Genomic DNA, 21,593 nt, shown 5'->3' with positions numbered 1-21,593 from the left:
AGGCTGTAGTGCAGTGGTGATCAGGACTCACTGCAGCCTCAACCTTCCAGGCTCAAGCAATCCCCCCACCTCAGCCTCCTTAGTAGTTGGGACTACAGGCACACCCACTACACCCAGCTAATTTTTGTAATTTTGATAGAAACAGGTTTTGCCATGTTGCCTAGTCTGGTTTTGAACTCCTGAGCTTAAGCCATCCACCCCCCCTTGGCCTCCCAAAGTGTTGAGATTACAAGTGTGAGCCACCACGTCCAGCCACATTTATTTATTTATAATTTCAACTTTTATTATACATTAAAGGATGCATGGGCAGTTTTGTTACATGGGTATATTGTGTGACACTGAGGTTTGGGGTACAAACGATCCTCACCCAGGTAGTGAGCATAGCACTCAGTATGTGGTTTTTTAGCCCACACTCTCCTCCGTCTCCCCTTGTGTAGTCCCCAGTATCTATTGTTGCCATCTTTGTGTCCATGTATATGTAATGTTTATCTCACACCTATAAGTGAGAATATGCAGTATTTGGTTTTCCATTCTTGTGTTAATTCACTTAAGATAATGGCCTCCAACCCCATCCATGTTGCTGCAAAGGCTATGATTTTGTTCTTTTTTATGGCTGTGTAGTATTCCATGGTGTGCATGCAACACATTTTCTTTATCCAATCCACCGTTGATGAGCACCTAGGTTGATTCCATGTTTTGCTATTGTGAATAGTGCTGTGATGAACATGTTAGGGCATGTGTCTTTTTGGTAGAACTCTTTGTTTTCTTTTGGATACATACCCAGTAATGAGATGTTGGGTCGAATGGTAATTCTACTTTAAGTTCTTTGAGGAAACTCCAAACTGCTTTCCACAGTGGCTGAACTAGTTTATATTCTCACCAGCAATGCATAAGCATTCCTTTTTCTCCACAGCCTTACCAGCATCTGTTCTGTTTTGACTTTTTCTTTTCTTTTATTTTTTCTGAGACTGTGTCTCACTCTGTCACCCAGGCTGGAGTACAGCAGCACTATCTCGGCTCACTGCAACCTCCACCTCCTGGGTTCAAGCAATTCTCGTGCTTCAGCCTCCAGAGTAGCTGGGACTACAGGCACCCGCCACCATTCCCAGCTAAATTTTTTTGTATTTTTTGGTATAGACGGGGTTTCACCATGTTGGCTAGGTTGGTCTCAAACTCCCGACCTCAAGTGATCTGCCTGTCTCGGCCTTCCGAAGTACCCAGACTTCTTTTGACTTTTTAATAATTGCCATTGTGACTGGTGCCAGACGGTATCTCATTTTGGTTATTTATTTATTGACTTCTGCTTGTGCTTTTCTTTTTTTGAGATGGAGTCTCACTGTGTTGCCCAGGCTAGAGTGCAGTGGCGCAATCTTGGCTCACTGCAACTTCCACTTCCCGAGTTCAAGGGCTTCTCCTGCCTCAGCCTCCTGAGTAGCTGGGATTACAGGCATGCAACACCATGCCTGGCTAAAATTGTTTGTATTTTTAGTAGAGACGGGGTTTCATCATGTTGGTCAGGCTGGTCTCGAACTCCTGACCTCGTGATCCGCCCGCCTTGGCCTCCCAAAGTGCTGGGATTACAGGCGTGAGCCACCGCGCCCAGCTGACTTCTGTTTTTTCCTAATGTTTTTCTTTTTTTGACTTCTATAGCTGGACATTTCAAAATGGCTCAGCAGAAGGACTAAATAGTTGAAAGGAACACCCTGCTATTGGATAGGGGGACTTGATTTAGAAAGTTGTCTATTCTCCCTAATTAATTATTCATTTAAGGGTGATTCCAAAACAAACCAACCAACCAATCAACAAACAAACAAACAAAAAAACCCTGCTTTATTCTGGGGGAATTAGGAAGCTGACTGAAAAAATTCTTATGAGAAATGAGTACGCAAGAATAACCAGAAAAAGAAAAAAGATAAAAAAGAATAGCCAGAAAATTCTGACATAGAAGAGTAATAATGGTGACCAGCAGAACTAAAGGCAGTTCTGTCTTAGGCAGGAGAAGTCATTCAGATCAATGGGATGAACTTAAGGACTATGTCTGTGCTCAAAGTGGGTTTTATACTAGTGGAGAAAGGTGTAAGTTCGTCAATGGTGTTGGGACAATGGGATGGCCATGAAGTTAGATCTCTATCTGATTCCTTATACCAAAATAAACTCCAGATGTCATAAAAATTTTAAAATAACCAGGGAAAGAAAAGAGAGCACGAAAAAAGCATGGAAGAATTAAGAAGAATAATTTCAGAGGGAGCTTTTCAAAATGTGACATGAGGCTGGGCACAGTGGCTCATGCCTGTAATCCCAACACTTTGGGAGGCTGAGGCAGGCAGATCGCCTGAGGTCTGGAGTTGGAGACCAGTCTGGCCAACATTGTGAAACGCCATCTGTACTAAAAATACAAAAATTAGCTAGGCGAGGTAGCGGGCGCCTGTAATCCCAGCTACTTGGGAAGCTGAAGCAGGAGAGTGGCTTGAATGTGGGAGGTGGAGGTTGCTGTGAGCCGAGATTGTACCACTGCACTCCAGCCTGGGCGACAGAGCGAGACTCCATCTCAAGATAGATAGATAGATAAATAAATAAATAAAACAAAACAAAATAAAAATAAATAAAATACGACATGAAAATCATAAGTCATAAAATTAGATGGAGAAATCTGACTATGAAAAATTAAGGATTTCTGTACAACACACAAAAACACATAGTCTAAATAGGAAAGTAAGTGATAAGCTGGGGGTAAATATTTGCACCACTTCTAAGAGAAAAAGAGCTAATTTCCTCAGTGAATAAAGTGTTAATATGATTCCAGGAAAAGACTAATCCAATAAAAAAATGGGCAAAATGCACAAACCGACAGTTCCCAGAAAAGTTACGGTGGGATATGAACCTATGAAAAGACGGTGATTATAAAACTACAATGAGGTATAATTGTTAACTCCTATTGTCAAAGATGAAAACATTTGCTTACATACTATGTTGGGCAGAGTGAGGGAAAGGGCCACCTCGTTCCCCATGTGGGAGCGCAAACAGGCTCAGTCTTTGCAGAGGGCGATTTGGCAACATCTATCAAAGCTGGAAGTGCTCATGCCCTTTGACCCAGCAATCCCACTTCCAGGATTTCCCCTCCAGATATTCTCCCACAAGTGCACCAAGTTGTGTACAGAGTTGTTTGTTGCAGCATTGTCTGTAACACAAACAGGATTGAAAACAATCAAAATACCTAGCAATGGGGAGCCAGGTTAAATAAACGATTTTCATACAATGGAATATCTTACAGATTTGCAAAGAAATGACATCAAATGAAAGGTATTATGTTTAATCTTAAAAGAAAAAAAAAAAAAAAGCCAGGAGCAGGATCTCAATCATTGTCAAGTCAAGGTGACCTTACATAGGCATCTTCAGCTGACGGCACACATATCCCTCTGGGAACTCATGTCCTTCCAAGATGTATATCAGCATAGATAGCCTTAAGGGAATCAGCATTTTCTTTTGTAATATTAATCTTCCTGAGAAAGAAGCAGCCCAGTAGGCACAGCATTCTCTCATTCTTCCCCACCTTACAAAATAAAGGCAAACTCCATTCTTTCTTGAATCTTCCTGCAGTGCATTGTCGTAGAGACAAAAACCTCTGGCCAGCCAAACGGAGGGACTATTTGAAATACAGTTATCCCTGGGTATACTCAGGGGATTGGCTCCAGGACCCCCTAGTATACCAAAATTGGTACAAACTCAAGTCCTGCAGTAGCCCTGAAAACCCCTTGGATGTGAAGAGTCGGCCCCTCCACACATGGGTTTTGCATCCTGCAATCCACGTTCAGTTGAAAAAAATTCATGTGTAAGTGGACCTGCATAGTTCAAACCCGTGTTGTTCGAGAGTCCACCATACTGGTGGTGTCACAGCCGCTTATAATTAAGGCATTATAAATCTAAGGAAGGGGCCGGGCCTGGTGGCCATGCCTGTAATCCCAGCCCTTTGGGAGGCCAAGGCGGGTGGATCACTTGAGGTCAGGAGTTCGAGACCAGTCTGGCCAACATGGCGAGTCTCCATCTCTACTAAAAATACAAAAATTAGCCAGGCATTATGGTGTGTGCCTGTAATCCCAGCTATTTGGGAGGCTGAGGCAGGAGAACTGCTTGGACCCAGGAGACAGAGGTTGCAGTGAGCTAAGATTGCACCACTGCACTCCAACCTGGGTGACAGAGTGAGACTCTTTTTAAATTTTTTGTAGAGACAAATAAAGGTCTTACTATGTTGCCCAGGCTGATCTTAAACTCCTGGGTTCAAGCCATTCTTACACCTTGGCCTCCCAAAGTGCTGGGATTACAGGCATGAACCACTGGACCCAGACTATTTGTTCAAGAGTTTTTACAACTTTAATTGCCAGGCACTCCCCCTGAACCCCACCCCCATTCCTAGCCAGTGGGTGGGGTTGTATAGGGGAGCAGCAGGTGAAGGATTTTTCATTTAAATATCTTGCTTCTTTCAGAGAATGTAACACTGTCCAGGGACCATGACACTAGGGCAAAGGCACATCAGTAATACATACTGAAGATGGTAGCAACTGATTTAATCCATATCACTGTCTTCTTTCTATCATCTGTCTTTACAATTTTTTTTCTTTCTTTTTTATTTGGTCAATAGTCTCTCAACAGAATCATATTATCTATCTATCATCTATCTATCTATCTATCTATCTATCATCTATCTATCTATCTATCTATATCTATCATCTACCTATCATGTATCTATTTATCTATCTATCTATCTATCTATCTATCATCATCATCATCATCTATCTGTCTGTCTGTCTAGTCTACCTACATACCCTCCATGTACCTTTACCTTTCTTAGAATTAAAAATAAAAGGTAAGTTGGATGTATTGTAACATGCTTATTTAAATTTAAAAATAGGAACTGGGCATGGTGGGGAGGCTGAGACGGGCAGATTTCCTGAGCTCAGAGGTTCAAGACCAGCTTGGGGAACATGGTGAAACCCCATCTCTATTAAAATACAAAAAACAATTAGCCGGGCACGGTGGCTTGCACCTGTAATCCCAGCTACGGTGGAGGCTGAGGCACAAGAATCGCTTGAACCGAGGAGGCGGAGTTTGCAGTGAGCTGGTATGGAACCACCACACTCCAGCCTGGACGACAGAGTAAGACTCTGTCTTGGAAAATTTAAATTATCCAGGTATGGTGGTGCAAGCTACTTGGGAGGCTGAAGTGGGAGGATCACTTGAGCCCAGGAATTTCAGGCTACAGCTAGCTATGATCATGCCACTGCACTGCCCTCCAGCCTGGGTAACAGAGAGACTCTGGTTAAAAAAAAAAAAAAAAAAAAAGAGGAAAAATGGGCAAAAAATAGATGCTGAATCCTACTTCAGTCTAGTAATAAGAAATATTCATTCATAAACCAATACTTTTTTAAAAATCCCATCCTATATTGTTAGTAGATGAATTCAAAAAAGGGTGCTTTGAGTGTTTCACAATTATTTGTAAAAATAGGTAGTATATTTTGTTATTTAATTGTGTAATAATAACTTAATCCAAAAGAAAATTTTTCAACACTTAGAGGCTTATGGTCAAAGAAAAAATTTTAATTATATAATTTCAATAAATGGATATAATTGATTGCAGGTAATTATGAAACTTGATCAATGAAGGACTTTCAAGCATATATGTAGTGTACACACACACATATATACAGAAACACATATGCATATACATGTACACATATACACACAATATTAGGATAAAATTCTATGGGGAAGTCAAGTAGAAATAGAGGTTTACAGAGACAAGGAAAGATGTAAAACTCTAGACTCTTAAAGAAAAGCTTGCTCATGTGCTTTTATTATGGGTAAAGAATGACGCAACAAATTTATTTTAAAAAGTCAGTATGGCCGGGCACAGTGGCCACATGTGTAATCCTAGCACTTTGCAAAGCTGAGGCGAGAGGATGGCTTGAGCTCAGGGGTTGGAGGCCAGCCTGGGCAACATAGCGAGACCTTGTCTCTATAAAAAATAAAAATTTCCCTGGGTGTGGTGGCACGCACCTGTGGTCCCAACTACTCAGGAGGCTGAGGTGGAAGGATTGCTTGAGCCCGAGAGGTTGAGGCTGCAGTGAGCCCTGATGGTGCCACTGCATTCCAGCCTGGGTGACAGAGCGAGGCTCCTCCGACTCAAAAAAAAAAAAAAAAAAAGGTCAGTATGTATAATGTGCTATAAATTAGATCCTTTGAAAATATTAAACTTATGATGTAATAGTTTAAGATGTCAACTTAAAAATGTGCAAGAAGGTAGCACTTTTCAAAATTCTTTAGGTAGGGATTTAACGAAAAATATTGGGAGACCTGTAATGCAGCGTTTCTCAATCTTACCCTGTTGACATTTGGGGCTGGCAACCCTGTTGTGGAGCTGTTCTGCACCTTGTGGGATGCACAGGATTAGATACCAGGAGCACTCCCACCCCTCCCCAGTTGTGACAATCAAAAATGTCTCCAGACATTGCCAAATATCCCCTGGGGCAAAAATTGGCCCAGCTGTTTGTTATAAAGCCATCTCAGGGCCCATTGCTTAGGTGTATAATTGGAACTTCTTCACACCTGGGTAGCATGTAGCTGTTACACACTTGGGGCTTTGGTATCAGACAGCCTGGGTTCAAGTCTCGGCTCTTTCATTTATTGGTGGTGTGACCTTGAGCAGGTGACTTACTCCCTCACCTCAGTGTCCTCATCTGCTCAATGGGGATCATGGTAGTGCCTACTTTGTGGACCATCATGGGGGCTGAGCTGGAGTATGTGGAACACAGTGCAGTAGGTAGTGGTGTTCGGTGCTTCCTGTGGTATAAGAAGACATGTATGTTTGGTCTTTGTTCCTGGTTCCTGGCAGAGATCCTAAAACCCTTGGAATGATATGAGTGAGTGATAGGAGCATCTTTTGTTCTGATGGGATGACTCTTGGCAGGACCATAGACAGCTTCAGGCTAGGGGCTGGTCACCAGAAAGACCAAGCCTTCATTTGAAGCTTGGAACTTTCAGCCCCATCCCCAACCTCCAGGGAGGGAAGAGGCTGGAGATTGAGTTAATTGCCAGTGGATAATGATTTAATCAATCATGCTTCTGTGATTAAAAACAAAAAAAGCTCCATAGAAACCTCTAAACAGCAGGGTTTAGAGAGCTTCTGGTTTGGTGAATACTTCGAGGTGGTGGGAGGCTGGCATGCATTCCCCTTCCCATAACTTTGTCTATGCATCACGTTCATTTGGCTGTTTCTGAGCTGTATCCTTTATAATAAACCAGAAATTGTAAGTAAAGTGTTACCCTGAGATTTGTGAGCTCATCTAGCAAATTACTGAACCCGAACGCAGGGACACATTTCAACTTTGTTGCCAAGTCAGACAGAAGGGTAGGTAACTTGGGGACCCCATACTTGTGGCTGGCCTCTGAAGTGAGGCAGTCTTGCGGGACTGAACCCTTTAACCTGTCGGGTCTGATGCTAACTATAGGAATTTAGTATCAGAGTTGAAATGAATTGTAAGACACCCAGTTGGTGTCAGGATTGGTTGTTGTGAGGAAAAACCCAACACTCCCTTCTTGTGTTTTGATTATCTTGGAATGCTTATGTCCACGGGCTTCCTGTGGTTGAAGGTCCACACCAATTGACTCTGACTTTTTCTTTTTTTCTTTTTTTTTTTTTTTTTATAGACAGGGTCTTGCTCTGTTGCTCAGACTGAAGTGCGGTGGCATGATCATAGCTCACTGTAGCCTCAACCTCCCAGGCTCAATGATCCTCCTGCCTCAGCCTCCTAAGTAGCTAGGACTACTTCAGTAATTTTACTCTAGGGTCAAGATATTATAGAAACTCTAGAGTGAGGGTGTGACTTCCTAGTCTTCATCAAACTCTTGACATTTCCGCTTAATTCCAGATTTTGCTTCTGACAGTCTGACCAAACCATGAGTTGGAAAGGCTCACAGATCTTCTAGTACTGCGGTGTTTGTGTATGGCTCATGAGCTAAGAATGGCTATTATATTTCTAAATGGTTGGGGGAAAAAATCAACAGAATAATATTTCATGGCCAGGCGTGGTGGCTCACACCTGTAATCTCAGCACTTTGGGAGGCCAAGGCAGGCGGATTACTTGAGGCCAGGAGTTTGAGACTAACCTGGTCAACATGATGAAACCCTGTCTCTATTGAAAATACAAAAATTAGCTGGGCGCGGTGACGCACACCTGTAATCTCAGCTACTCAGGAGGCTGAGGCAGGAGAATCGTTTGAACTCCAGAGGCAAAGGATGTAGTGGGCCTAAATCATGCCACTGCACTCCAGCCTGGGAAACAGAGTGAGACTCTGTCTCAAAAAAAAAAAAAAAAAACAGTATCTCATGACAAATGAAAATCATAAGAAATTCAGACTTCAGTCTCCATAAATAAAGCTGTACTCTTTTACAGAGGGCCACATTATGACTTTCTTGGGTCCTAGGCACTTTTGTCTTTGTGCCTCCTTCTTCCATAAAAGTAAATAAGTAAATACAAATTATATTTTATGATTGTGTTGGTGTGAAGACAAATATAATCCAGACTGAATTCATTCTTACATATTCATTCCTGTTGTGTCCTTTTTTCCTGCTGATCTTGAAAGAAATTGAAATATTTTCATGGGCCCTGGAGAATATCGTGGGCCCTCGGTGCTCTGCTGAATGGACGAGCTGGCCCTGCTTATCCATGCTGTGCTTATCTACGGCTGCTCTCACATCGCAGTGGCAGAGCTCAGTCTTTGCAGTAGGGACTATGTAGGCTGTAAAACCTCAAATATTTACTGTCTGGCTCTTTACAGAAAGAGTTTGCCAATTCCTGGTCTAGTGTTTTACAAATGAGGAAAGTGAGGCCCAGAGAGACAATGTGACTTAGCTGGTGTCACGCAGGCATCTGTGGAGCATCAAGGACTTGGACTCAGCCACACCAGCCCTTGCCTGCACACCCACTGCTTTCTTAGGCTCCTCCAAGGCCTTCCCCGGCAGGGTCTCCTGCTGTACCCTCCAGACAGATGTAATTCCAGAGAGGGTCTGAGTAAATGTCCTGAAAGGGCTGGCTAAGGGGAAGGCTGGAATGCTTTTCCTGCAAGTTGGCCAGGAGTCAGGAAGAAGTGCCACTGAAACTCACAGCCAAGGAGTCAAATGTTTCAGGAAGAAACATTTGCCTTGGGGATGCTCCAGGCAGATAAGAGCTCAGCTTGCTTTTAAGAGCTCTACACACGAGGGTGACCCAGAACGTGAATGAGATGAATGCAGGTGCTGATAATGAAGATGAGGACATTGGGTGCATTTACAAAAGCATCTTATGTGATCATCACAGTAAGTCTTAAAAAGGATATATTACATTGACCCGTAGGAAACTGCTGAATTTTAACTGATTTGGACTAACAAAATCAGAATTTCATGGGATCCAACCTAACATGAATATCTCATTTTACAAACAAACAGACTGGGACTCAAAGACATGAAGTCGCTTGCCCTGGACACAGCAAGTGGGGAGAAGATGGAAGGTCTAATTCAGCTCTGTCTGATTCCAAAGCCCTGCATGGAATTTTGCACCGCTGTCCTATTGAACTCCATCCCCTCCTCTTGACAGTTCGTCTACTGAGAGCATAAGGTTCACATTTCTGAGCATACAATATTTTTGTGGCGTACTCTTGCTTCTTTCTGCATTATAACCGTGTTGTCCTTTATTCCATCCTGACACCTCTCTCTTCCTCACTTTGCATGTCTAACCTGTCCCCAAATGCTGCTGAGTTGACTTCCTAAGTGCCATATCTGTCTGGACACTTCTCTTTATTGCCAGCTCCATCTCTTGTCCAGATCCTGCAGTGGCTTCCTAACTGGGTTCCCTGTGTATGCTCCTGTCCCTTCCACACTGAAGCCATAGTGATTTCTGTGAAATACAAATGTGACCATGTCACCCTTCTGTTCTAACTCCCGTGGCTTTTCCTGATGCTCATAGCATGAAGACTATCCCCTCGCAGCGGCGCCTGGGCTCTGCGTGGGCTGCCCCTGTTCCTCTGTGGAGCTTCTCTTACCAGGTCTCCCACCTGCTCCCTGAGCTCCCCCAACCTTTAAGCTCTTTGTGCCAGGCTTCCTTCTACCAGGCCCTGCACACTAGATGATCCTTCTGCCTGGAATGTGTTTCTCCCACTCCCTTCTTTAGCAAGTAAATGGTTACACATCCTACAGTTATCAGCTCCAGGAGCACTCTCTCAGGGAAGCCCTCCCTGAACTCCCAGACCTCAGTCAGTTTCTCTTTCTCATGTCATCTCCAAGAATGGAAGTCCTTTCCTTCAGAGCAGTTGTTTGTTTCATGTTAACCTGCATGTGTGGGATAAATGTGCAATTCCCCAGCACATCTGCAAGATCTCTGAGAGCACGGACCATGTGAGCCCAGCCTCTTCCTAGCCGGCAGAGGCCGCTTTCCCTGTGTGTTCTTCCATGGTGATGAAGGCCATGACCCCATGATGGGGGCTGCACCCTTATGACCTCATCTAAACCTCATCAACCCACAAAGACCCTGTCTTCTAATAGCATCATGTTAGAGATTAGGGCTTCCACATACAAGACTGGGAAGAGACAAACATTCTGTCCATTACAGAGGGCTCCTATGTACCCCTCAAGGCCTTTGCTCCATTGTCACCTCTTAGATGGCACCTGGGCTGAGCTAGTCACCTTCACTTTGGGTTTCTTTTTTTCTTTTCTTTTCTCTTCTCTTCTCTTCTTTTCCTTTCTTTCTTTCTCTTTCTTTTCCTTTCTTTCTTCTTTCTTTTTTTTTCTTTCTCTCTCTTTCTTCTTTTTTTTTTCACCTTGGACCTTTTTCTGCCATTCTACTTAGCATATTGTGATGACAGTTTTTTTTTTTTTTTTTTTTTGCCCTGTGTTCCTTGAGTGACTATGACCTCCCTGCTGGCCCCTCTGGATCCCCTGTGCCCAGCACAGCACCTGGGACCCCAGTGCATATAAGGGGGAAGTGTTGAAGTGAATGTGAAGCCTCATCTTTAGGGCACAAGGCTCGAATTGGCTTTTCTGGCACCTCAGTGTCCTTCCTTCATCCCATGCACACAGCAAATCTCTGTCTATAAAATTCTTAGGTGTGTTTCTGCACCACTGGGAGTGTTTTTCACATGATCCTTCCAGCTAAGGAAAGTAAGCATCCAGTGCCCTCCTGACGCCACCAGGGAGCCAGTGACTCCTACATGCATAGCTGAGCATTTATTTGCTCAACCTATCTGACAGTAAGTGAACATGTCCACAGCACTTATTAAAGCATAGGGCATGTATTCTGAGGTTATTACAAAGCATAAAGGTGTTTCTAAGAAATGTATGCACTTCTGAAAGCTTACTTAAAGAGCCATTTGAATTTGTGGCCTCAAACTCCTGGGCTCAAGCGATCCTCTCACCTCAGCCTCCCAAAATGCGGGGACTACGGGCATATGCCACCACGCCTGGCTAATTTGTGTATTTTTCATAGGGACAGGGTCTCACTATTTTGCGCAGGTTAATCTCAAACTCCTGGCCTCAAGTGATCCTCCTTCCTCAGCCTCCCAAAGTGCCAGGATTACAGGTGTGAGCCACTGTGCCAGGCCCATAATTAAAGATTTTATTTAAACTTGTTAATATTCCATGAGTAATTCTTACAGCCTCACAGACCGGCTTATAGAAAATATGCCCCATACAGCTGATTAATTGTAAAATTATCCAAGCAGCAAGTTAGGTTCAGAGCCCCAGCCTTCTCTCACTCCTCCCTCTCCCCAGCTCCTGCCCATTGCTCTCACCCCGCCGCAGCCAGCCGTTGCTGCAGGCCAGCTCTCCTGCCCTCCTGCTGAATTACTGCAGCACCCCATCCCCCTCCATCCTGCTCTTTTCTTCCTTCTCTATCCTACAAGTCCTGCCAGCTGCCTTCCTGCAGCACAGCTCTGAAGAGGTCACAACTGGGCCTTTAACCTTCGACCGCTCCCCACTGCTTGCTGGATACAGTCTGCACTCCCTGGCGTGAAATTTAGGGCCCATGCCACATGGCCCTGGATTACCAGGATTACCTGCTCTAAAATGTTTTCTCAAATTCACCCACCTTTTTCCCTCCTCTTGCTCCAGTTCTTTGTCCGTGTCACCTCCCTTTCTATTTTCTGTCGTACCCACCTATGTAATAATACCTGTCTTGCCTTTCTATGAGTGGAACACTCCCTTAAGAGTTTACCTTTGAACCTTTCTACCTACTTTCTTTACCCACACCCTTCCACTCCTTTTTTTTTTTTTTTTTTTTTTTTTTTTTTGATAGGGAGTCTCGATCTGTCACCCAGGCTAGAGTGCAGTGGTGTGATCTCAGCTCCCTGCAACCTCCGCCTCCTGAGTTCAAGCGATTCTCCTGCCTCAGCCTCCTGAGTAGCTGGGATCACAGGTGCATGCCATCATGCCCAGCTAATTTTTGTATTTTTAGTAGAGATGGGGTTTCACCATGTTGGCCAGGCTGGTCTCGAACTCCAGACCGCAAATGATCCGCCCACCTCAGCCTCCCAAAGGGCTGGGATTACTGGCATGAGCCACAGCACCTGGCCCTTTCTAAGCCTTAATGCAAGGCCTCTTTGCTACAGCTGTTCACAGTTCTCTTTACACCATATGTTTTCTTTTTTCTTTTTTTACCTTTTAAATTTTTTGTGTGAGAGTTTCTGCCAGGTGAGGAAATGGCCTAGAAGAGAAAGAAATCTATTAGTATTAAACAAAACTCCTAAATCAGAAAAGCTAACTGACTGATAGAAAAATGGAGTATATTGCCTCCAATGGAGCAAAAAGTGATTCTTGAGGTAGGAGAGCAAATCTTAGCTATTACAATGGCCTGTGGTTCTCCAAACAGATGGACAGCATATCTGTGGTATTAAAAGCTCATGGTGGGGCAATTACTGAAAAAGTATCTAAAAAGGCTTGTTGGCAGTTGGGTCAGGGAACAATGATGAGAAAAAAAGTTGAGAAACACTTCTCTACAGTAGACAAGAGTGAAGAGACTCTGAAGATGTGATGAGATTTAAATGAAATTGATGTTTGTACAGTCCCTGGAACAGTGCTTGATACAGAAGAAAACCCAGTACATGTTCCTTATGCACATACCATGTTCAGACACTATACTTAGATTTCTCCAACCACAATCTCATTTAATCTTACACCTGTTTTGTGAGTAAGGTACGATTATCATTACAGACAGGGAAAGGGAGGCTCAGAGAGGTTGGTGTAGTTGCCCAATGTCCAACCTCTGATCACTGACAGAGGCAGGATCTAACCCTGTCTGATTTCAAAGCCCAACCCCAATGCAATGGGGGTGAGCCCTTTCCTCACAATGAGACAAAGTCACCTACTAGTGGGGGTGGAGAAAGGTGAGAGAGATGTAATTAACCAGTACATGAAGTCTTAAATGGCCCTGGACTGATAGAGGGTGTCCTGTGTGCCCAGGGCCATGATGATGACCGCCTGTGATCTCTCAGCCATCACCAAACCCTGGGAGGTGCAGAGCCAGGTATGAACTCCTGCTGACCCAAGAGGAGGGGCATCCCAGTACTGGGGGCAGCAGGTCATGAGGCTTGGACTCTCTCAGCCCAGCTCCAGAACCAGCTCACCTGTGTTCCATCCTCCTCTACCAAGACATGGGAATCACTTTATGTCTCTCCAGTGATGACAGCAAAAGTGAGGGTGGCAGGACAGGGGTGGGTTTATCCTTTTTGTTGAGTTGGAATTGCAAGTGGGGTGGGAGCAGGGGTAGGGGATTGGGCTGGGGCTTTGACTCTACGTGTGTGGGTGTCTGTCTGTTGCAGGTAGCTCTGCTGGTGGCTGCCGAATTCTGGGAACAAGGCGACCTGGAGCGCACGGTGCTGCAACAGAATCCCATTGTGAGTAGAGAGGGGAGGTCAGCCTGATGTTAGGCGTGTGTGCTCCATCCTGACCTAGATATGACCTTGCCGTGATGGAGAGATGTGTGACTTTACCATAAAGATGACCTTTTCCTAATGCAGTGGTTCTAAAAATGTGGTCTCCAGGCCACTGTCAACCTCATTACTTGAGAACATGTTAGGGATGTATATTCACAAGCCTCACCCTAGGTCTACCCAACCAGAAGCTCTGAGGGTGGGCCCCTGCAATGAGCGCTCTAACTAGTAAGCTCTCCTAAAGTTTGGGAAATGTGTCCTTAGCTCACTCAACTCCAGAGGTTGGCAAGTGGACTCCAACACTTAGATTGCCCTTTCAATTTCAAAGGTCTAGAAGTCCATCCACCTCCCCTGACCCTAATCTAACAGCAAAGAGTGAGCAAGTTGTGCACCTATCAACATTGAAAGTTAACTTGGCTGAGACAGTCAGCCAGCTTCCCATGGAGATGCAGAGTTGGGGAGATGGGGAGAGCAGCCCGAAGTTTCCCTGAAGTCCCTGAAGGCAAAGCTGGGAAGTAAAGCAGGGTTTGGAAAGGATGGGTAAAAGAGAGAGACACTTTGGGGACAAACCATTGACACCTGGATAGGCTAAACCTGTGAGAGTGTGCTAAGGATGCAGAGGCCACCACGGCAGGCTTAGGCAGGAGCCGAGGGAGAGTAGAAGGCTGGGAGGAGCAGGTCCTGTTGTGAAGAAACACGTGAAGGGCCCCATGGGCTTTGTTGTTCTCACTCTCTCTTTGTAATATTTTCAAATATATTGAGAATAGTCAGTGAACTCTAGTGCCCATCAGCTAGAGCCAACAATTAGCAGCAGTCTGCCATTCTTGTTGTATCTATTCCTTCCAGTGCATTTTTTTGCTTTTGGTTGCAGTATTTTAAAGTAAATCTCAGACACTATAATCTCTTCCATAAATACTTTAGTACGTATCTCTATGAGACAAGAGCTTGATATGGACAAAATCATAAACACAACCATAATACCATTAACACACTCACAAAATTCATATACTTCAGTATCATCTAATCCCCAATTTCTGTTCATTTTTCTTGATTAAGAAAGATAATTCAGTTGATTTGTTCAAATCAGGATCTAATCAAGGAGCATACTGCCTCTGGTTTTAATGTCTCTTAAGTCTCTTTTAATCTGTAGCAGGCCCTGCCATCCCTCCCACCCTCTGGCCTTTTTCTGGTATGCCATTTATTTGCTGAAGACAGTGTGTCTTTTTTTTGTGCAGTTTCCCACATTCTGGATTTGGTTGGTTGCACCCTCATGGTGTTCTTTAACATGTTTCTCTATTCTCCTATTTCCTGCAAAATGCTCATCAGGTCTGGAAACATGATGAGTTTACAGTTTGATTTTAGTAAGAATGCTTCATAGATAGGGTGGGTTTCTCTTACTGTCCAGTGCAATTAACTCTTTCTCCCCCATGACAGCCCATGATGGACAGAAACAAAGCAGATGAACTCCCTAAGCTTCAAGTCGGCTTCATTGACTTTGTTTGCACCTTCGTCTACAAGGTAGGCCCTTGGCTTCCTCAGACTCAACAAGATGTTTTTGATAAACCTGGGATTTCCAGACAACATCAGGAATAATAAACCCTCGCAGGTGACCAGTGGGTGATACTTTACAAAGCGCTTCTCATCTCTAATGGCATTTGATTCTCAGGACAGCTCTATGGGTCTTATGTGATTGCAGCTCCAGGCTCCAGCCTAGGGCACATCCTAGTTGCTTAATACATAATTGTGGGGCAAATGACTAAGCATGGATTCACAGAGGAAGGGGAAACATAGCAGACATATGTCCTTTTAACTTCCCTAGCTGGTGGAAACATCATAGGCCAAAAGTAATTGTGAAAAGATAATCTGGACTTTCTCTTTCAGCTCTTGTTCAAAGTTAGTCTCCCTCTTGAGAAACCCATTGCTCCCAACTTTCTGTTATCTGTGCCACCATCCACCTCTGACTTTTAATTTTAATTTTGGCCATGTTACACATGAGAAGACAAAAGTCAGAGATGCAAAATGACAGGGCCAGTGTCACTGGACTCAGCCATAAGGCAGGATTTAGCCCAGTTCTCCTTATGCTGTGTGAGCTGCAGCCCTTTGCTAGGAAGAAGTGCAAATTTTCTAGAAGGCAACAAGAGCATCTGAGATATAACTCAGACTAACTGGGGTGCTCTGACCCACAGGGCAGAGCGGCTGATGCTTGCCACTATCATCAGTAATATTTCTTTTTTTTTCATTGAGGACATGAGATTTTGCTGGCTTTTTTTTTTTTTTTTTGAGACAGGGTCTCATTCTGTCACCCAGGCTGGAGTGCAGTGGCACCATCACAGCTTACAGCAGCCTTGACCTCCCACGCCCAAATGATCCTCCCACCTCAGCCTTCTGAGTAGCTGGGACCACAGGTGCACACTACCACATCCAGCTAATTTTTTTTTTTTTTTTTTGAGACGGAGTCTCACTCTGTCACCCAGGTTGGAGTGCAGTGGTGCGATCTCGGCTCACTGCAACCTCTACCTTCCAGGTTCAAGAAATTCTCCTGCCTCAGTCTCCCAAGCAGCTGGGACTACAGGCATGTGCTACCACACCTGGCTAATTTTTGTATTTTTAGTAGAGACGGGGTTTTGCCTTCTTGGCCAGGATGGTCTCAAACTCCTGGCCTCAAACAATCCACCCACCTCGGCCTCCCAAAGTGCTGGGATTACAGGCGTGAGCCATGGTGCCCAGCTGAGGGAATGAGTTTTACTCATCAGGAATATTATTAAATAAGGGAGACTGGGCTAAGTGCTTTATATACGTTATCAAAACCACACTGTGGGGTAGGTATTATTACTGTCCTGATTTAATGGCTGAAGGTAAGCTCTGGTAGTGACCCGCCCAAGATCGCATAGTTTGTGGCAGAGCCTGGATCAGAACCCAGGCATATCTGAACACAGTCGGCTCTGGCATTTCGCAGCGGGCCCTGGATTTGCTGTTCTTACATTGGGCAAATCCACTCCATCAATCTGCATCTCAATTTCCTTACCTAAAGATGTAGAAGTGATGAATCTTATTTTCCTACCTCACAGGAATTTGAGGACCAGAGGAGATAAATTGCTCATAAACTATAATATGCTATGCTCAAAGAGCTGTAAGAGCCTTTAAGAATCATCTTCTAGGTGGCTCATGCCGGTAATCCCAGCACTTTGGGAGGCCAAGGCAGATGGATCATTTGAGGTTAGGAGTTCAAGACCAGCCTGACCAAAATGGTGAAACCCCTTCTCTACTAAATCCAAAAAAAAAAAATGAGCCAGGTGTGGTGGCACATGCCTGTAATCCCAGCTACTTGGGAGGCTGAGGCAGGAGAATCACTTGAACCTGGGAGGCGGAGGTTGCAGTGAGCCGAGATTGCACCACTGCACTCTAGCCTGGTCAACAGAGCAAAACTCAGTTTCCAAAAAAAAAAAAAAATCATCTTCTCAACATCCCGATTTCACTCAGAAAATATTTACTGAGTATCCTTGTGTCCCAGACCTTGTGCTAGGCCAGGGCCACCCCAGGGAATGAGGCGGCCAATGTCCCTGCCCTCTCCAGGTTCTCAGCCTCTCGGGGAGACAAGCAAAGGGAGTCACGACAAGGAAGCAAGATGTGGTAAGAGAGGGCTTTGGGAGCTTCCAGTGGGGGACTCCACTAGGGGGCCAGAAGAGGCTTCTTGGAGGAAGTGACATGTAAGTGGAGGCCTCAAGGAAGAAAAGGGGAGGTTAAAGTGTTCCAACAAAGTGAACAGCTTGGGTTGAGCATGGTGGCTCATGCCTGTAATCCCAGCACTTTGAGAAGCCAAGGCAGAAGGATCACTTGAGGCCAGGAGCTTGAGACCAGCCTAGGCAACATAGGGAGACCCTGTATCTACAAAAATAAAAAAAATTACCTGGGTGTGGTGGCATGAGCCTGTAGTCCCAGCTACTTGGGAGGCTGAGGTGGGAGGATGGGTTGAGCCCAGGAGTTTCAGGCTGCAGTGAGCTATGATTGTGCCATTGCACTCCAGCCTGGATGACAGTGAGGCCCTGTCTTGGAAAGAAAAAAAAAGGAAAAGAGCAGCTTGTGTGAGGCTCACAGAATGGAGGACACACTCCAGGAACTAAGAGACTTGGATTGCTTGGAGAATGCAAGATGGTCAAGGGCAGGATGACACTGGGTCGTGGAGTTTGAAAGCCATAGTAAGGGGTTTTCACTTCATGCTGAAGGACAGGGGCGCCACAGGAGGCTTCTAAGCACGTGAGGCACGGGCTGGTGTAGACGGGAGGCTCTGCAGTATCAGCGTGGTGATGGGAGGCCCTGCAGTATCAGCGCAGTGGCGGGAGGCCCTGCAGTATCAGCACGGTGGCGGGAGCCCTGCTACTCCGAAGCAGCTCATTCCAGTGTTGGATGTTTCCAGCTGTGCCACCCGCTTGAGCCCAGACCCTGGGGCCTGGCCCTTGCACCAGAGACACATACTCTCTCTTCTAGGAATTCTCCCGTTTCCACGAGGAGATCACCCCAATGTTGGATGGGATCACCAACAATCGCAAGGAGTGGAAGGCGCTTGCTGATGAGTACGATGCCAAGATGAAGGTGCAGGAGGAGAAGAAGCAGAAACAGCAGTCGGCCAAGTCAGGTTTGTGGAAGGGGGAAGCAGGGACTCCCACCACCCACTCCCTGAGCACTCAGTGTCTGCGTCCTACCTCAGAGCCTCATACACGGAGTCTCATTCAGGCCTCCTGATGGCCAATACTGTCCCCATTCTGTGTGTGAGAGCACCAAGGCTGGAAGAGACCAAGTCACACAGTAAGAGACAGAGCCTGGTTCCCAAGATTGAGGCTGAGGAACGATCCAGGCCTCCCAGCAAGTGCCCCCGCAACCAACATAGCACAGACTCTGATTTTAGGGCTGTGGACATATGTCCCTACCCTGGGGCAAAGGAGAAGATCTATAATTATTGGTTGGAAGGAATTTTATATTTATTTATTTATTTATTTATTTTTTGAGCCGGAGTCTCACTCTGTCACCCAGGCTGGAGAGCAGTGGCACGATCTCCACTCACTGCAATCTCCACCTCCCAGGTTCAAGCAATTCTTCCGCCTCAGCTTCCTGAGTAGCTGGGATTACAGGCACCCAGCGCCATGCCTGGCTAATTTTTGTATTTTAGTAGAGATAGCGTTTCACCATATTGGCCAGGCTGGTCTCGAACTCCCGACCTCAGGTGATCCACCCGCCTCGGCCTCCCAATCGGCCTCCCAAAGTGTTGGGATTACAGGCATGAGCCACCGCGCCCGGACTTGGAAGGAATTTGAGGCCCTATTTCCAGCCTTCTGTCTGATGTTTGAATCCTATCTATACCATCATGAGCTTATGCCTACATACCACCAGTGACAGAGGTCTCACTATCTTATACGACATCCTCATTCAGTACCACTATTAGAAAGGTCTTCCTTGAACTCAAATTGTTCTCCTTGTTGAAGCTTCCACTTAGTGGTCATGGTTCTGCCTTCAGAATCAAATGGGATTTGTTTGTTTTAACTCTTTACTACTGACAGCACTGCCCTCCCCCAAGTCATTTCTTTTACTGGTTGTGTGATCTGTTTCCTCACAGGACATGGCATCTTGTCCCTGCCTCACCCTGACTGCCCTCCTTTGCACACCCATCCCTCTTCATCCATGGCTCTTACACATGGAAAATGTCAGGGCCTCAGCTCTGCTCTGGGCAGCGTGGGTTGATTCTAAATAGACAGCTGCAAATGTAAGGGCCACTTAAGAGTTTTGTAGTTTATGCTTTGCACAACTCCGGGGAGCGTCCTGTACATCACAGATGTGTATAGCTATTTTGATTTTCCAGAAAAATGGCAGTGAGGTATCCTGGGAAATAAGTGCATTTTTCTAATTTGTACAAATTGTCTTTTGGGCAAGTAGTAGGTCAGTGCAAATTTGTGGCCTTCAGATAAAAAAATACAGATTTGGCTTACATTTTTTTCTCCTTCTTTTTTTTCTTATAGCTAGAGAATCAGTACCAACATTTTTTTAAATGTGAATTTTTGGGCCACATTTTAAAATTGGAATATTTAAGATTTAAAAAATCCAGATTTACAGCCTTTCTTTCTTTCTTTTTTGGAGATAGAGTCTTGCTTTGTTGCCCAGGCTGGAATGCAGTGGCGCAATCATAGCTCACTGCAGCCTCAAATTCCTGGCCTCAAGTGATCCTCCCACCTCAGCTTCCCTAGCAGCTGGGACTTCAGGTGTATGCAACCATGCCTGGCCAATTTTTGTATTTTTTTGTAGAAACCAGGTCTTGCTATGTTGCCCAGGTTGGCCTCCAACTCCTGGGCTCAAGTGATTTTCCTGCCTCAGCCTCCTGAAGTGTTGGGATTATAGGTGTGAGCCTTGTGCCTGGCCCAGCTTTTCTTTTTAAAAGAGTAAAAAGGTAAGATCTGGCCACACCAGTCTATCATTTTTGCATGACAAAAATTGGCTGAAGCTGAGTGGCAACTGCCCCCTTTGGATGAGACAGAGGCTGTCTCTAGTTTGTCATGTTCACTGCTCCCCTAGTCTCCCAGACATTGGTGCCAAGTACTGGTTCTCACTTATCATCATCCTTGTGCTGCTATTTTTCTTAGAGAAATGTTCTCAGTTTCCGTGATTCTCCTCACACCTGGTTTGCCTTCTGCATGTGTTGTTATTTGTTGGCCACTGAAAGCCTTTGAGTTTGCAAGTCTTGGTCCAAATTAGATCAAAGGGGAAGCCCGCTGCAGCCTCTTATCACCTGGTGTGTTCTTTTTCCTGTTTCATTGCAGCAGCCGCAGGAAATCAGCTAGGGGGAAACGCCAGCCCAGGGGGTGCAACTACATCCAAGTCCTGCTGCATCCAGTAACACCACTGGGGATCTGCTGGCTGGACGGCACCACCCTTTCCTGGGAAGAGATGACTCAAGCCAGTGGAAGACCACACACCTTGAGAAGTAAAAGAGTCATAGGATTTGAAAGCTGTTAGAGAATTTAGCTTCCAGGACTGTTCAATCTTTTGGCTTCCCTGGACCACATTGGAAGAAGAATTGTCTTGGGTCACACGTAAAATACAGTAACACTAATGATAGCTGTTGAATTTAAAAAAAAAATCGTAAAAAAAAAAAAATTTCATAATGTTTTAAGAAAGTTTATGAATTTGTGTTGGGCCGCATTCAAAGCCATCCTGGGCTGCATGTGGCCCACGGGCCGTGGGTTGAACAAGCTTGGCTTATACCTTATCCAGTGGCTTTTAAACATTCTTTCAGTCTTGAGAACTGCCTATTGAGCTAAAACCAATATTCTAGCTTTCATAGACATCAATTAAACATTTAATTACATTTAATTAATGCCAGATTCACTGGCTTGAAAATTTTCAACCATTTTCAAAAGTAGAGAATTGTACGTTGAATCCCCACATACCCATCACCCAGATTCCAATATCAAGATTTTGCTACATGCATTTCGTCTGTCCTTTTTACATTTCCTTTTCAATTTTTTTTTTCTTACCTCAAGTGTTTAAAGGCAAATCCTGGCCAGGTGTGGTGGCTCACACCTGTAATCCCAGCACTTCAGGAGGCTGAGGTGGGCAGACTGCATGAGCCCAGGAGTTTGAGACCAGCCTGGGCAAAA

The 21,593-nt window shown here is 45.0% G+C and overlaps 1 protein-coding gene across 1 annotated transcript in view; it reads left to right on the top strand.

Moving 5' to 3' along the window:
• PDE6A (phosphodiesterase 6A) overlaps positions 1–21,103 on the top strand; it is an 87,739-nt gene extending 66,636 nt beyond the window's left edge. The window contains exons 18-22 of the mRNA XM_054488354.1: positions 13,481–13,544; positions 13,840–13,914; positions 15,385–15,468; positions 18,436–18,583; positions 20,754–21,103. Of these exons, the coding sequence (XP_054344329.1) occupies positions 13,481–13,544; positions 13,840–13,914; positions 15,385–15,468; positions 18,436–18,583; positions 20,754–20,830 (448 nt within the window). The 3' untranslated portion in view covers positions 20,831–21,103. The remainder of the gene's footprint in view (positions 1–13,480; positions 13,545–13,839; positions 13,915–15,384; positions 15,469–18,435; positions 18,584–20,753) is intronic.
• The last annotated feature ends 490 nt before the right edge of the window (positions 21,104–21,593 follow it).

Source organism: Pongo pygmaeus, chromosome 4 (genome assembly GCF_028885625.2).
Source record: "Pongo pygmaeus isolate AG05252 chromosome 4, NHGRI_mPonPyg2-v2.0_pri, whole genome shotgun sequence".
NCBI lineage: Eukaryota > Metazoa > Chordata > Mammalia > Primates > Hominidae > Pongo > Pongo pygmaeus.
The sequence above is the reverse complement of the archived record's forward strand: the minus strand, read 5'-3'. Positions and strand labels throughout refer to the sequence as shown.